At 31.9% G+C, this 14,412-nt stretch overlaps 1 protein-coding gene across 1 annotated transcript; it reads right to left on the reverse strand.

Annotated features, from left to right (window-relative positions):
• Positions 1-229: 229 nt before the first annotated feature.
• Positions 230-11,179, reverse strand: LOC125066536. The gene is made up of 10 exons (XM_047674642.1): positions 10,206-11,179; positions 9,572-9,733; positions 5,965-6,140; positions 3,827-5,711; positions 3,341-3,738; positions 3,052-3,261; positions 2,825-2,965; positions 2,162-2,345; positions 1,091-1,427; positions 230-970 (listed from the first exon to the last, which is right to left on the reverse strand). The coding sequence occupies exons 1-10, from the start codon at positions 11,062-11,064 to the stop codon at positions 862-864; spliced, it is 4,461 nt and encodes a 1,486-aa protein (XP_047530598.1). The 5' UTR covers positions 11,065-11,179; the 3' UTR covers positions 230-861.
• Positions 11,180-14,412: the final 3,233 nt, after the last annotated feature.

Consider the following 14,412-nt stretch of genomic DNA (forward strand, 5'->3'; position numbering starts at 1 on the left):
AAAGTATATAAATAACTTGAACAAATCAAGGAACCAAAAAAAGTTTACAAAAAGATATTTTAATGAAATACCATTTAAAGTATAATCTTATGTTATGATGATCTTTAAACAAGCAAAGTTTTTTTTTTATTATACAGAAACAAAATGTTTTTATTTATTCTGAATCAAAAAAATTTATTCATAAACCATTAAATATCATTTAAAATTATATTTTTAAATTTGTAGCATACGTTTTTTTGGCTTTCACAAATTTATTATATTTCGCAAATTTACAAATTTACTTATTAAACAAAGGATAATTCTATAGGAACATAAATGCTTGTTAGAAAGGATACATCAAATTATATTGAAGTAATAATTCTGATTTTATGAGTAAATTCCGAGAATATAATAATTTATCAGTTTCGTTTTCTATTGAGATCTGACATATGGGACTTAAATGATTTAGACATCATGTTTAATAGCAAACAATTTTTAAGTTGTAGAAAAAAATACAAATAGTTATTTTTGGCCTGGACGTACCTATTTAAAACATTTTTTTTATTAATTTGTATAAGATGAGTCATGTAAAGGCACAAATATATACAAAAACAGCATAAAATTGTGGAAATGATCAGTATATCGTAACTAAGCTATCTTTAAATACCGAATTTTGAATCTCGCAGAAAATCCTCACCAAGATGTGTTTTTGGCTACAAAAAAATATTCCTTCATATTTATGATTCATGAAGTTCAAAATTGTTATAAATTCTTAATTTTTAAACAGAGTAAATCTAACCATATGTCAGATCCCAGTGGATAAAGCTATATTCGTTATTAATATTAAACATTATATTTTATGGATATTTAATTAATTTAGATTTATTTTCGAGCACTAGATAATTTCTGGAGACGAGATTTTAGTCCACCTTCTTTTTTTGGTTGAGTGTTTGCTCGCCTTTCACACTGAAGTTTTTTTGTTTCTTTTAGCCTGTAAAATTATATCACATAAGCTACTACATAATTTTTTTTGAAAATATATTTAGAGCGCAGTATTAAACACATATTGAAAAACCAAAATTTAGATGATGCATTCTGTAAAGTTACTTACTTTTCTTTTATAGCTATTTGTTCCTCTTTTTTATATATATCTTTAAAATCACTACAAAAAGTAGTCCACAGCGAAAAGAACTCTTTTGGCTCGCAGTCGTCTAGTTTGCCACATCTAGGAGAATATTGATAAAATTTTACAGTTGCTATAAACTTATTCCGACATTCGCACATATTCTCATTTTCAGTCTTCAGTTTTTCTTCGGCTGTATTAAGGAATGTAGTCATTTTGTCTTTAAAAACCTCAAGTCTTTTTGCATTTTCTCCATATCCATTCTCGTCGTCATCTTTTTGCAATGCATACGCCTCTATCACTTTTTCCATTTTGTCTCTGCATTCTAAAATTAAGAAAAATACAATGTTTGATTAGTAAATATTTTGTAAATAATTACGTAACACAATGGCAAACTTTTAAAGCTCTCAAGTCCCAACACACAAAAATGCCGACGGGACTTCCTATTTAATATTATTACTTTACGTTACGTTACTTTTTTACCGTTATCATAAGACGCATAACGACACGTGAAAAAGGATAACTTACTTGGGATTTGATAACATTTAATATTTATAAATTATCCAAACAAAAACTTATGATTTATTATCTGTTAATTTAGTGGAACAAATTAATAAGTATCGCTGGTCAATTCTACTTGGTGCTGGTGGCTTTGTGCAAGCCCGTCTGGGTAGGTACCACCCACTCATCAGATATTCCACTGCCAAATAACAGTACTCTATATTGTCGTGTTCCGGTTAGAAGGGTGAATGAGCCAGTGTAATCACTGGCACAAGGGACATAAAATCTTAGTTCCCTAAGGTTGGTGGCGCTTGGGTGATGTAAGAAATGGTTAATATTTTTTACACCGCCTTTGTCTATGGGCGGTGGTGACAACTTACCATCAGGTGGCCCATATGCTCGTCCGCCAACCAATGCCATAAAAAAAAATATTTTTAACTAAAAAAAATTATACGACATGTATCAAAACTACATATATTTTTGTCCATGACAAGAGGTGAGATTTCGAATGCGCACGTATCGTTTCACACAGCAGTAGGTGAGGAGTAGAGTACTCACCATCGAGATTCTTGCGCAGAGCGGCGAGGTTGTCGGCGACGTCAGCGAAGTCGAGCGCGGCGGCGCGGCGCACGTCGCCGGGCTCGGGCACGGGCAGCGCGCACGTGCTGGCCAGTGCGCCACCGCACGCTCGCATGTACGTGCGCACGATGAAGTGCAGCAGTGTCACGTTCGACTGCTTCGACTGCAGATCGTTTGAAAATGTTTTATCACATAGATATATTACGGTAGCGTGGTATAGATAGACAACATAATGACTGCCTCGTTGGTCCAATGTCTTGATATAAGACCACAGATCTTAAGGTTTTGGGTTCAAATCAGTCAGGTCCAATAAAAAGGGTTTCTTGTCGAAAAATTCTCAGTAACACGTAATGCCGTTGGTCCTACACCTGAACTCTTTTGTTCGTGTCGGATTTGCTGTCCCATCGGATTATAAAAGTGCACCAGTAACTGCGCACACACTTGTGCTCTATAATATGTCCTGCATATTTGGCTCATCTCCCATGAGATTCAGATCATAGACAATAGATATGCCTAATTTCCAATTACAAGAAAGATTCCTTTTGTCTTCCTCATATGGTTATCAAACCATATAAGGAAGACAAAGGTCATTAACAGTGAATGACAAAATAATCAAAAAAGTATGTGATATAATTATCTTACCTTCACGTCTTTTAGTTTCGAAAGTATCTCCAGACCAAATCCATCAGCTTGGCCTCTTTGACAATTTCCACCATTCATATAATTACCGACTGCCAAAATTATAGCAAACAACTGCTTCAGAGATTCACTAGTCATGAGAAACTTAAACAAATATGTTTGATTATAACAATTTTACTTAAGACAATATACACTTAAATTATTCATATATTTTTTTTTACATAGCTTACCTCACAAGTGTGTTTTAAATTATCTAATTTGTGCATTATTGTATTAACGGCGTCATCGAATTCTGCCTGGAATGTAAAACACGAGATCCTTTCAGCGAAATTGTGAATTCCAGATAACTCATACAAAAATGCTTCAGGTTTATCCAATGGTATATCCGGTTTATTTTTCATATGTTCTTTAATTAAGAACAATTCTTCTTCAGATGCTCTCTATAACAGATAAATTCAAAAGTACTGTATATAAAAATCTAGCCAAAATTACAAAACTTACAATTTCCTATAAACTCACCAATTCATATATCTGTTGTAACGCTTCTAAGCTGACTACTGATGTATCAAAGTTGTATATAGCATTTTCTATTTCCGAGAATTCAACGTGTAAACTCTGAGCTAGTATACCGACATTTTGAGATCTTTTGCTATCTAAAATTTTTATTGGCTGTATTTTCTTTGTTTTCACTTCAACTTTTTTCTTCACAGGTGCTTTTACCACTTGTCGAGAGAACAGATCTGTGAATTCATCAATATTGTCTAATTTTGCTTCTTCGATTTCTAGCCATAATGGTTTCAGTCCTGTTGAATCTGACACCTCACCTTGACACGTTGGCAGTACAGGAGCTGCCAAAATTCGTGTCCAATATAAAGGTTTCATAGGTGCTGCAGGCTTTATAGGCGTTTTTCTTAGTGCTGAAATTATAAACAGTTAGATATTATCAATAATTTACACTTGCTTTTAGCTTCTTGTACTTAATTTAATTTTGTGTAAGTTACTTACTTGCTCTTTGCATATTCCATCCTCCAGCTGGAGGAGCTGGAAATGGAAGTGGTCCTGCTGTTGTATTTGATGGTGTGGAAGGAATGCCAGGTGTAGTTGGTCCAGATGGTAATAAACCAGATAAAGGAGGAGGAGGCGGACCCATTCCAGGCAGTGGCGGCGGTGGCGGACCCATTCCAGGAAGTGGAGGTGGTGGCGGACCCATACCGGGTAGAGGCGGCGGTGGGGGACCCATGCCAGGTAAAGGCGGTGGTGGCGGACCCATGCCCGGTAAAGGCGGTGGAGGTGGAGCCATGCCCGGTAAAGGCGGTGGTGGCGGAGCCATACCTGGTAGAGGCGGCGGTGGGGGACCCATACCCGGTAGAGGTGGTGGTGGCGGAGCCATACCAGACAGAGGCGGCGGTGGGGGACCCATACCCGGTAGAGGCGGTGGTGGTGGAGCCATACTAGATACAGGTTTTGACAGTAAACCCATTTCGGACTTTGGTGGTGATGTTGCCAATGAGACCTTGTCAGATATTGGCTGTGTCTTTCCAAGTGATGAAAGAGGTGTTGTTTTATTTTTTGAATTATCTTGTTCTACCATGTTAGATAATGAATGTTCAGCAGTTTCTATTGTTTCGACTGTTGATTTTTTTTCTCTTAAATATTCTAAGCTTGGGTCTAAAGTAGAACTTTCATATAATAGACTACTATTCTCCAGAGGTGACAATGTTTTAGATTCTAATGTTGTAGATTCCATTCCATTCAAAGAAGTTTTTACATTACTATGTGTCTCTAAAATATCATCTGAAATATTAATTGTCCCAGGCATAGGGGGTGGAGACGGTGACATTCCAGGAAGCGGTGGGGGTGGAGGAGGTACAGGTTGACATAAATTAATGTCTGATGGACACACATTATTAACAAAACATGCTTGAGTTGAAATTATATCTGATGGTGATTCTTTATCTTTTTCAGGTAACATCGTATGTTCTGTAAATGTATCCTTTGGTATCTGATGAGATGTATCACTACACTTATTGTCAATTTTAACAATACTCAAGTTATTGATTTCATTGTCTTGTTCAACTAAATTTGAAGATATGTCAGTTTTGTTGTTGATAAATTCAGAAACTGAACTTAAAAAGGAAACCTCAGATAAACTTTCACTTGCAACATTAACTTTGGGTCCCTCTAAAGATTCCATGAGGTAGTTTAAATCCTTAGTAGATATTTCTTTTGCATTTTCACCATTTATTATATTGTCAGTTTCTATATAACCAATTTCATCGTTCCTATGTAAATCAGTAGGTTCCCGACATTTATTCAGTTTGCAATAATTCTCTATTTTTTCAGATCTTGAGTCAAGTTTTGCTCCTTTATCTTCGTTATAAATTAAATCACTTTTGTTACCTATTCTACTTAAACCTATGTTAGAATCCATATTTACACTTGCCCTTAAAAGATTATTATCTTTAGAGGTATTTATCACAGGTTTATTAGTATGCCTATTATTTTCATTAGTAGCATTGGTTTGTACCTCTCTATTGATGAATTCTGTTTTGTCCCTACATGATAAGTTTTCTGGTATTGACATGAAAGAATTTTGTAAATTTTTGTTTATGACTCCAAACTCTTTATTTAGCTTGTAATTTTCTAGTTCGTATTCTAGTTGATGTAGTTTTTTTTTAAGTTCAGAAATCACAAGTTTTGCTTCAACTATGTCACTAATGTCTTCATTATTTTGGTTATTATATTGATTTTCTACAAGACAAATATCGGTTAATTGATTTAGAACTTTTTGTTGATTTTCAGGAGGCCAGGAAGACATGTCTAGTCTCCCTGGAGTGACTGGTTGTGATGCTGGCAACTCCATATGTGACCAGTAATACATTAAGTTAGGCTGCAATGCAAAAAAAAGCTGCTATTATATATATATAATTGAGATAACATGATTAAACCATCATGAATAAAATTATATTTATATATTTTGTACTCTACAGAGAAATATACACAAACATTTTTAGATAAATAATTTTAAGAATTTTAATATATTACAATTAAAAACTATTGCTTAATAGATAAGGTTGAGATTTATTGATCAATTTAAAAATATACATAATGTTTTTTTGTTATATTAATCATTTTCAGTTTACCTTAAAAATGTTCTCAGTGGGTGCATCTTTATCAGATATTTGCCTGAGCACACCCGCAGCTAAAAGATGGGTGCAGTATTGGATACCAAGTATTTTCAGATCTTGAGAACTTATTAGGTTTTTTAAATGACTATCTTCTGATACAGAAGAAAGAAACCAGTTGAGAAGCATCTGACCTGAAAATAAAGTATAAACTATGAAACCATTGAGTCTTACAAGTTGGTTGATTGACTTAAGTATTAATTTATAAATTGGTTTTATAGATTATAATAATAACAAAATATGATGGTTTATTGTATAGTTGTATTTTAAAAGGAAGCTTTAGACAATTTTGTATAGAGGTCAACAATATTAAACTTGGAAATACATTTTTTTCCATGCAAATCACAAACATCTAGACAGGTTTTCATGATATTGAACTTGGTTGCTATTTATAAATTATTTAACTTTGTATTTAACAAGTTATTAATCTTGTTAAAATAATAAATGCGAAAGTTTGGATGGACAGATTTTTTGTTACTTAATTAGTCTAGAATGACTAAGGGCTCTGAATGAAGTTCGACATAGAGATAGAATATATTATAAAACAGCACATAGGTTAGGTGCTTTTTATCCCGGAAATAAGTACCTAACAGCTATAAGCTTCCTCCACAACCGGGCGGAAACCAGTCCAAAATAAAAGGGAACCAAGTGATAAGTATTATATCAACGTACATATATAAAAAGGAACTTACGTTTTGAACACTCAGAATATTATAAGTATACTTTTAAATTTTGTATCAACAAAATTAAATAACTAGAAATATATTATAAATACTTTTTCGCAATTTTTTCTTTGAATTTATTTTGTAAGCTAATTATTTACAAAATAAATATTTAGATACTTCTTTAGTTTTGTAATAATTCCGACAAGGTACATATTATAGTTTCTAAATTCTAATCAGTTTGACGTTTAATATTGTGTTTTGTAAATTGAAATAGTATGTCAACGCAAAGTTGCCAGATGTGTAAAATTAATCGAATATTATAATTTTTTAGTACAAAAAATATAGTTGTATTATATAAAACAATGTTTTGTGACATATCAATATTTAATGAAAATTCTATGTGATGTTCGAAGTTCATTTTTATATTTTGATTTTCATCCCCAATTCATTTGATTTGAGTTTCCTAAATACTGTATTAAACAAGGAGACTGAAAATAGAAATCACTTTTATGTAATAGAAATGTGTTTGGGTTTTCCTCGGTGATAAATAATGATTCCATTGAAATAAATAACATTTCATATGACTATTAGACGCTTCGACATTAAGAAATGATGAAACTTACTTTTGTTATATATTGGAAACTTTTTACTTGTAATATTTATTAGCCAAAGTTTACTTTTATTTTCATTATTAAAATTTACCACTTTTATTGTTCTTGTTCTTACATTCAATTGAATTTCCATATATGAATATTCGCCGTGCATATATAATTTTACGTTAAACCACCAATTAATTTTATTCCACTTAAATTTTAAACTCTCAATAACACACAAAACTGAACTTAATGTTTTTGATTGTTTTTGTTCTTCACTATGTTGAATAATTATTGTTGCATCAGATTTAAAGTGAGATAGATCGTCGGTATGTAATCCCAAGACAGTCACAATGTCTTGGACGCGTTTTCTTGCTGTTCGATTCTTGCTTAACAATTTAACATAATTAAAATGCCCAACTGAAGTTGCAAAATTTACACGATTAGATGACAACTGCATTTTTATGCTTTAATTACATTTATAGATTAATATTATTAATTGTGCGAACGTTTTATGTCACGTACTCGCTTCACTCGACACTTTATCTTTACTGATGCAAAATGATTTCGTTAAGATAAGAGTAGACATTAACTCTACTCGCTTAAACATTAGGTAATTAAAGATAAGCTTCCTATCAACGTATCCATTCACTTGTTTTAATTTTACAAACGTAATAATGTTTCTTTTTAATATGTTATTAAATAATTGTTGCCTACTTTTTTTTTGTAATTGCTCAATCAGTTACGCATTGTGATCATAAAAATATATACTTATACTGTATAATAGACTGACTGTGTACGTCATACAGCGATCACATCTGATGTGAGTTTATTAACACTTTAGCAACAGTAGAGCTTTTTAAAATGATGTCTTAGATAGACATCATTTTAAAAAGCTCTACTGTTTGTTTGTTGTAATTGTCATTAAATTGTGAGAGTATAATATTTTTTTATTTATGTGTATAGAGATACAGAAAAGTCTTAAACAGATTTTGTGTTTAAAAAATGGGATGAAATAAGTAATCACTTTGGTTCAAATTATTTGGCAGAGTAATAATACTTATCAAAATAATTACCTAACATTACAAACCCTTTTTAAAATAAATTTTGCTTCGACATTTTGCATTTTGGATTTGTAAGTTGTAGTTTTAGAGATATTACAAGATTAGTATTAATATATGAAAAAAGGCGTGGAGTATGCGATAAGTTGTAGGTATTTATTAGCACAGTTCCTACGGATAAATAGATCGTTTAGCTTGATACCGATCGTATTTTTAGTATTTCATTTGTACATATTTAATTCTTAAAAAAATGATATCCTCTATCCGTGAATTATCTGGACGTAGCCAAAATATGTGTGTAAAAATATTTTCACCAATGAAGACTCCTTAGGCTAAAGTTTCAATAACTGATGTCGAACCGCTATTTAAAAACCATATCAAATGTGTCCGCGAGATTGTTATTAATACCAACTCCATTCATAACCACATTTGCACCACGTATATTGACGTTCTATGTAATTAGTTCCGTCATATTTCAGAAAGTCAAAGTTTATACCTAATATTTTTGATTAATTATATTTTTGATATTATTAATAGGAATCAATTCTAGTATCAACTGTTTGCATTTTGTAATAGTGAATAATGACTTTTTTATCTATTCCTGTCTCGTTTTCGGATTTCTGCTTTGTGTTTGTTGCTACACGTAAACAAATTCAACATCCGTTTAAATCTTATTCCAAACAAATATTAAATAAAACAAGATATAAGTATTTTATTTAATTATGGCTATTATGCATCACTTTACTCTATAAAATGTGTTTTAAATATTTAACTTTAATGAAATTATACTACAGTGAATGGTATTGTTGAAGGTTAAGTAATTAGCATTTTTCTTAGAAAAAGTCAGCGAAAGAAAAGCATCAACACTTAACGCATTTAAAAATTACCGTTAGAACGAGTTATAGTAAAAACAACGTAATCGATTAAATAAGTATTTCAAGAGTCTGTATATCGAATACCTTTAATTCCGATGATGGACGAACATAATCACATACCATAAGTGGCTCATCTGCTCTACCAACTTTTACTATATTTTAATAAATATGTAAAATGAAAAAGTATGTACCTAATTGACAGAATCATAATTTTATAAATTATAATATATCTTTTACTGGCATATTGTTCAGAAATAGCAAAGTTCACATGAAATTTATTATAATTATTATATCAGAATTCATGGAATTCAGCTATTGTCTTTCTTTATTAAATTATTATTTTTATTAGTAGCATAGTTAAATTAACTAACCTTCAAATTTTTCATAAATTTGAAAATCTAACTTTTCGGGTACAAACTTGGGGCGTACAACTTTTGTCTCTGTGTGTTTGTCGAGGGTGAGTGAAGCGACTTTTCGTAGCACATTTGAGTCTGACATCGGCACGTCGCTCACACTCGAATGGCGACAGTCTTCTGAAATAATTTTATAAATTTAAACATAAAACAAACATGCATCGTCTATTCTATTGAAAAACTTTAGATATATATATATGTATTACATAGCAACAACTACTATAAGGGATTTTAATAACTAACCAAACCCTACGCTAAATTCAACTCGATATATTTTCTCTGTAAATTTATAACGAATTAAACTTACTACTATAGGTACATAAAAAGTAAATAGTATAATGTAGCAAAAAAATAAACATAGTGTAACTCTATCTCCTCAAATAATATTAATTTCAATTTATAAGTAAACCAAAGTTAAAAATGAGCATTATTTTCACAAGCTGATTTTATTGATTACATTCTTTTCCATGATATGAATTCCCTTATTTATATTTAAAATATATGCAGACGATATATTTTTTGGTATAGGTATATATATGTATACTTACAATATTTTGTATATTTATTTTCAAAACATAAATTCATTATTTACCGTTGTCTAAAATGTTAAGTGAAGAATCGGCGGCAACAGGAGGAAGTTCTACTTTTCGATGCCTGGATATCGTAAACGATGTTTGCCCCGGACTAGCTTTTAACCGGTTTTCGAGAAAATCATGGTTGCATTCATTCTCCTTTTCTAAGGGTTGCTCCGTTGACTTTGATAATATAGCTCCCATAACCTTTGAATTATCGTTTCTGTCACTAATGTCAGAGACGTCACTTTTTATTTCTTTTTCCATCATCTCATTTGTTGATAGTGGTGAAGCGATGTCATCGTGTAACATTTCCGTTACGGAGGGACGAGTTTCCGTCGATGCAGGACCGATATGCGCGGGCGCATCAAAGTAAGATGGCGTGAGTGTGTGCGGAAGTTCGTCGTGTGTACTGTCACTTTCTGCGGAGTAGTAACACTGGTTGAGCTCGACGGCGAGCGGCGTTAAGGGATCCGTAAATACTGAGTCGGAGGAGGATGGATCCGCGGGCGAGACAACGGCGGCGGGCAACTGGTCGCGGGTCGGTGACCGCTCCGCCCGCTGCGACTCGCACCTGGTCACCGTTACCTCTGACTGCACACTCAATCTTTCCACGCCCCTCTCGTCCCTTGCCGATGTTTTGAACACGCACTCGACCATATCGTTATCGAATGCCTCAATAGTCTCATTGTTATCAGATTCAGATGTTTTATCAAAATCTTTATCAGCCGCCTCTCGTTTATCGACACTTTTTTTACGACCATGTTTCTTGTTCTCCTTATTTGAGCTTTTCCTGTTTAAATTTCTTATGAAATGTTTCCCCTTCCCCGGTGACTTTCCGGTTTTCGTATGTTTTTCACCTGCCTGTGTATTACCCATTATATATGAAACTTGCAATATACGTATATATATATCTATCAAATGAAATATTTCACCGCGTTACGGAAATTACAATTGTGCGCAAAATATTTGTCAGGTTTTATCATTTTACTAGCTTAGTGGAATTTCACAGCCTTTCATTGTATCTACTTTTATTTTAAAACATCGCACCTGCGCAATCGGCCACTGCCATAATCAATATTTTAAGGCCAAATTCAAATGTAATACAATTTGACTATGTTAAGAAAAGTTATTCTAAAATTTAAATATGTTTTAATACACACTGACAGCAATGTACTGTATAAGCGTAATTTTAAACTTATAAAATACATTAAATCTTTCAATGCTTTTGCATAGAAGTGCGAAGATACCATCAATTTATTGTCTAGCGATTGCGATACGCATTAGTAGATGGCGTTGATAAGTTAAAAAATATTTGTTATCAAATATCTAATATTATTATTAGTTAGATATTATAATATGGTTTATGGTTATCATAATATCAGACTCAGTGATGTGATGGATTTAAATGACACTAACAAATACATTATGGAAAATGAATAAACAGATTAGAATAGATAATAGGTCAAGTATACCTACTAAGTATGCATTATGCAACAATTCAATAATAAAATAGTACGCAAGTACTTTTTTAAATCTTTTACAAAAAGGCTTTTCAATCATTGAAGATTGCAATCCCAAAAAGTTTACTGTACAATCTATACTGATATCATAAATGCGAAACGACCTCTGTTAAGGTTTCGATGTCGCTCGCGTTGTAAGGATTGTTCGTCAGGTGTTAGGTATAAAAAGCCTTAAAGTTCTTCCTTAGTGTTCAAGCTTGCTTCATACCAATTTTTATCAAATTAAATTCATGGTATTCAAATATGGTTTGGTCGTGAAAGCAAAACAGTCAGAGTTACTTTCGCATTTGTAATAATAGTATAGATTATTTAGGCAACTTTGAGATTGTAATCGTCAAAGATTGTCATAGATAGTAGTATTATTTTTTTAATTGCGTTTATTGTTTTAAGAATGTTTATATATAAAATGTATCTTTGTCTATACAACTTCATTAACCTGGAAGAATTCTATGATTTAGTTGTTATGGAAAACACGTATTTCGTAACCCTATTATAGGATTCATACATTCTATAGAATTCCTTCAGAATGTGTTCTTATTTTTTGTATTCTTATTATTGTATTCTTAAAACTATGTCTTGATTTCTTTCTATGCACCTATTTACTGTTAATTTCTTATGTATAAAAATATGACAACATTAGCGAATATTTTTTTTTCCGCAAAGTTAAACCTCAGACTTTGCCCATACTGTTTTGTCTTCGAATATAAACAATTAAATATGTATTCATTAGTAAAACCCTATGTTACATTTTTATTAATAATTCTTCGGTAACAACTCTTAAGATTGCGATCTAATTTTTTTTACAACATATAAATAATTAAAAATATTTGGCCTACTCCTTAAATATAAATGTATGGGTATTTTTTATGTTATTGTTTAGTATATGAAGAGCAACTATATTAATTATTAGTAATGTGGCAAATACTCGAAAATAAAATAATAAGTATTATTTTTTAAATTAGCATTGTATCATATTTTTTAATAATATGTAATAATTGTAGTGATTTAACTGAATCCCTTTGGTTTTATTACCTAAAATGTTAAAACTTAATTACTAAAGGTTTTTCTATATATAACCAAAAAAAAAATATGATTATTTTTTAATAGTAAGAAAAATATATTCAAATCGAAAAGGTAGACCACCTTTTGAGTTTTCGTGAGTTTTATTAATTAACTTGTACAGAGACCTGAGAGAAGCATGAGGCAAAATATTCTAATGCATGGGAATCCCAACCTCAAAAATACAAAAGCGGTGGAATGGGGACACAATTTTCTCCTTAAATAGAAAGGATGCCTTTGCAGACATTGGGTCCAGCCAATTTAGGTGCTGTTACTTCAGATCTAAGAATGTATGCCCATTATTTATGCAAATCTAAAGCGCTCTGAACTCAGAAGCGTGTGAAGAGCTATTGCAGATGCACAGAGTACATTTGGACGAAAGAATGCGCAACTTTAAGTTGGTCCGAGAAAAGTTAAAATGTTGACTTCTTTTTTTTTATTCTGGCTTTATTTGTGCCTAGAGGGAATCTGAACACAAACATTAACATACATTCAACATTAATAGTGCGAGGGACTTTTGGAGGGACAATGTCGTATACGGGATGGGGGAGTTTGGGACAAGAAAACAGTATATGTGATAAGGAACCTTCGTCTAGGCCACATTCACACAAAAAGTGATCTCTGACTCTAAATGTCCAAGGCGTAGTCGACAGATAGTTGTAGTGATCCAACGGTTAGCTTGCCTGTGATGTTGACTTCTACTAACAATAAGCTATTTGACAATGCAAAAAATAAAGTGTCAATTATTGTAATCAGTACATATTATAAGTTTAAAAATGGTTATTTATTAACGAAAGTTGACACAAAACGCTCATGATTGGTCGGGCTTATGATGACGTCACTTGCTTGAAAACCTCGTTCGCCTACTGTATATGGATTATATGAGCTACAGATTACAATACAGGCACGTGACGTCACCGACCCCATTGCAGCGCCATATTGTCTAAGTAACGTTTTCGCGCTCTATTTAAATATTGCATTTTTAATTTGATATTTTCAGCAAATATGTACTAGAATTAAAAAATACTACTAACTTTTACTGGGTTCCTTAACCTCTACTAAATAGTATAAAGTGTATTTTAAAAACCAGTCAAATAGCCTATTCAACCGATTACAAAAACTATTAGCACGCAGTAGCAGATTCCATCGATCCAAAGGTTTTTGTGCGATTTCTAACAAACAATATTAATAAAAAAATGTGTTTTTTCTGCGTTTAACATAGTTCATCGCAAATACACAATTAATCTTTCAAATAAATGAATTTATATAATATATGAAATCATCTTACAAATTCATCATACGATAAATTTACACGTAGAATTGTTTCAGTTTTAAATCATGTATCATATTAATCATTTCCAAATCAGTATTTTCGAAGAGAGATAAAAAAACAACTTTCTAAAAATCCACAAAAAACAACAAAGAATTGTTAAGAAACATTTATTTTAATACGAACGTTATACAATATAGATATATTTACAAGGTTTTTTAACAAATTAATTTCTACGTCCCAACAAAATTGATGATGTTTTAGAGTCTCAAGTCTAAAATATGGCAAAATTTTCATAATGTTTGTGTATAATTACTCAGAAATAGATCTTACGTTTTGTTATGATAGGAGTAACAACTATGCCAGCAATTCATC

Source organism: Vanessa atalanta, chromosome 9 (assembly GCF_905147765.1).
Source record: "Vanessa atalanta chromosome 9, ilVanAtal1.2, whole genome shotgun sequence".
Classification (NCBI taxonomy): Eukaryota; Metazoa; Arthropoda; class Insecta; order Lepidoptera; family Nymphalidae; genus Vanessa; species Vanessa atalanta.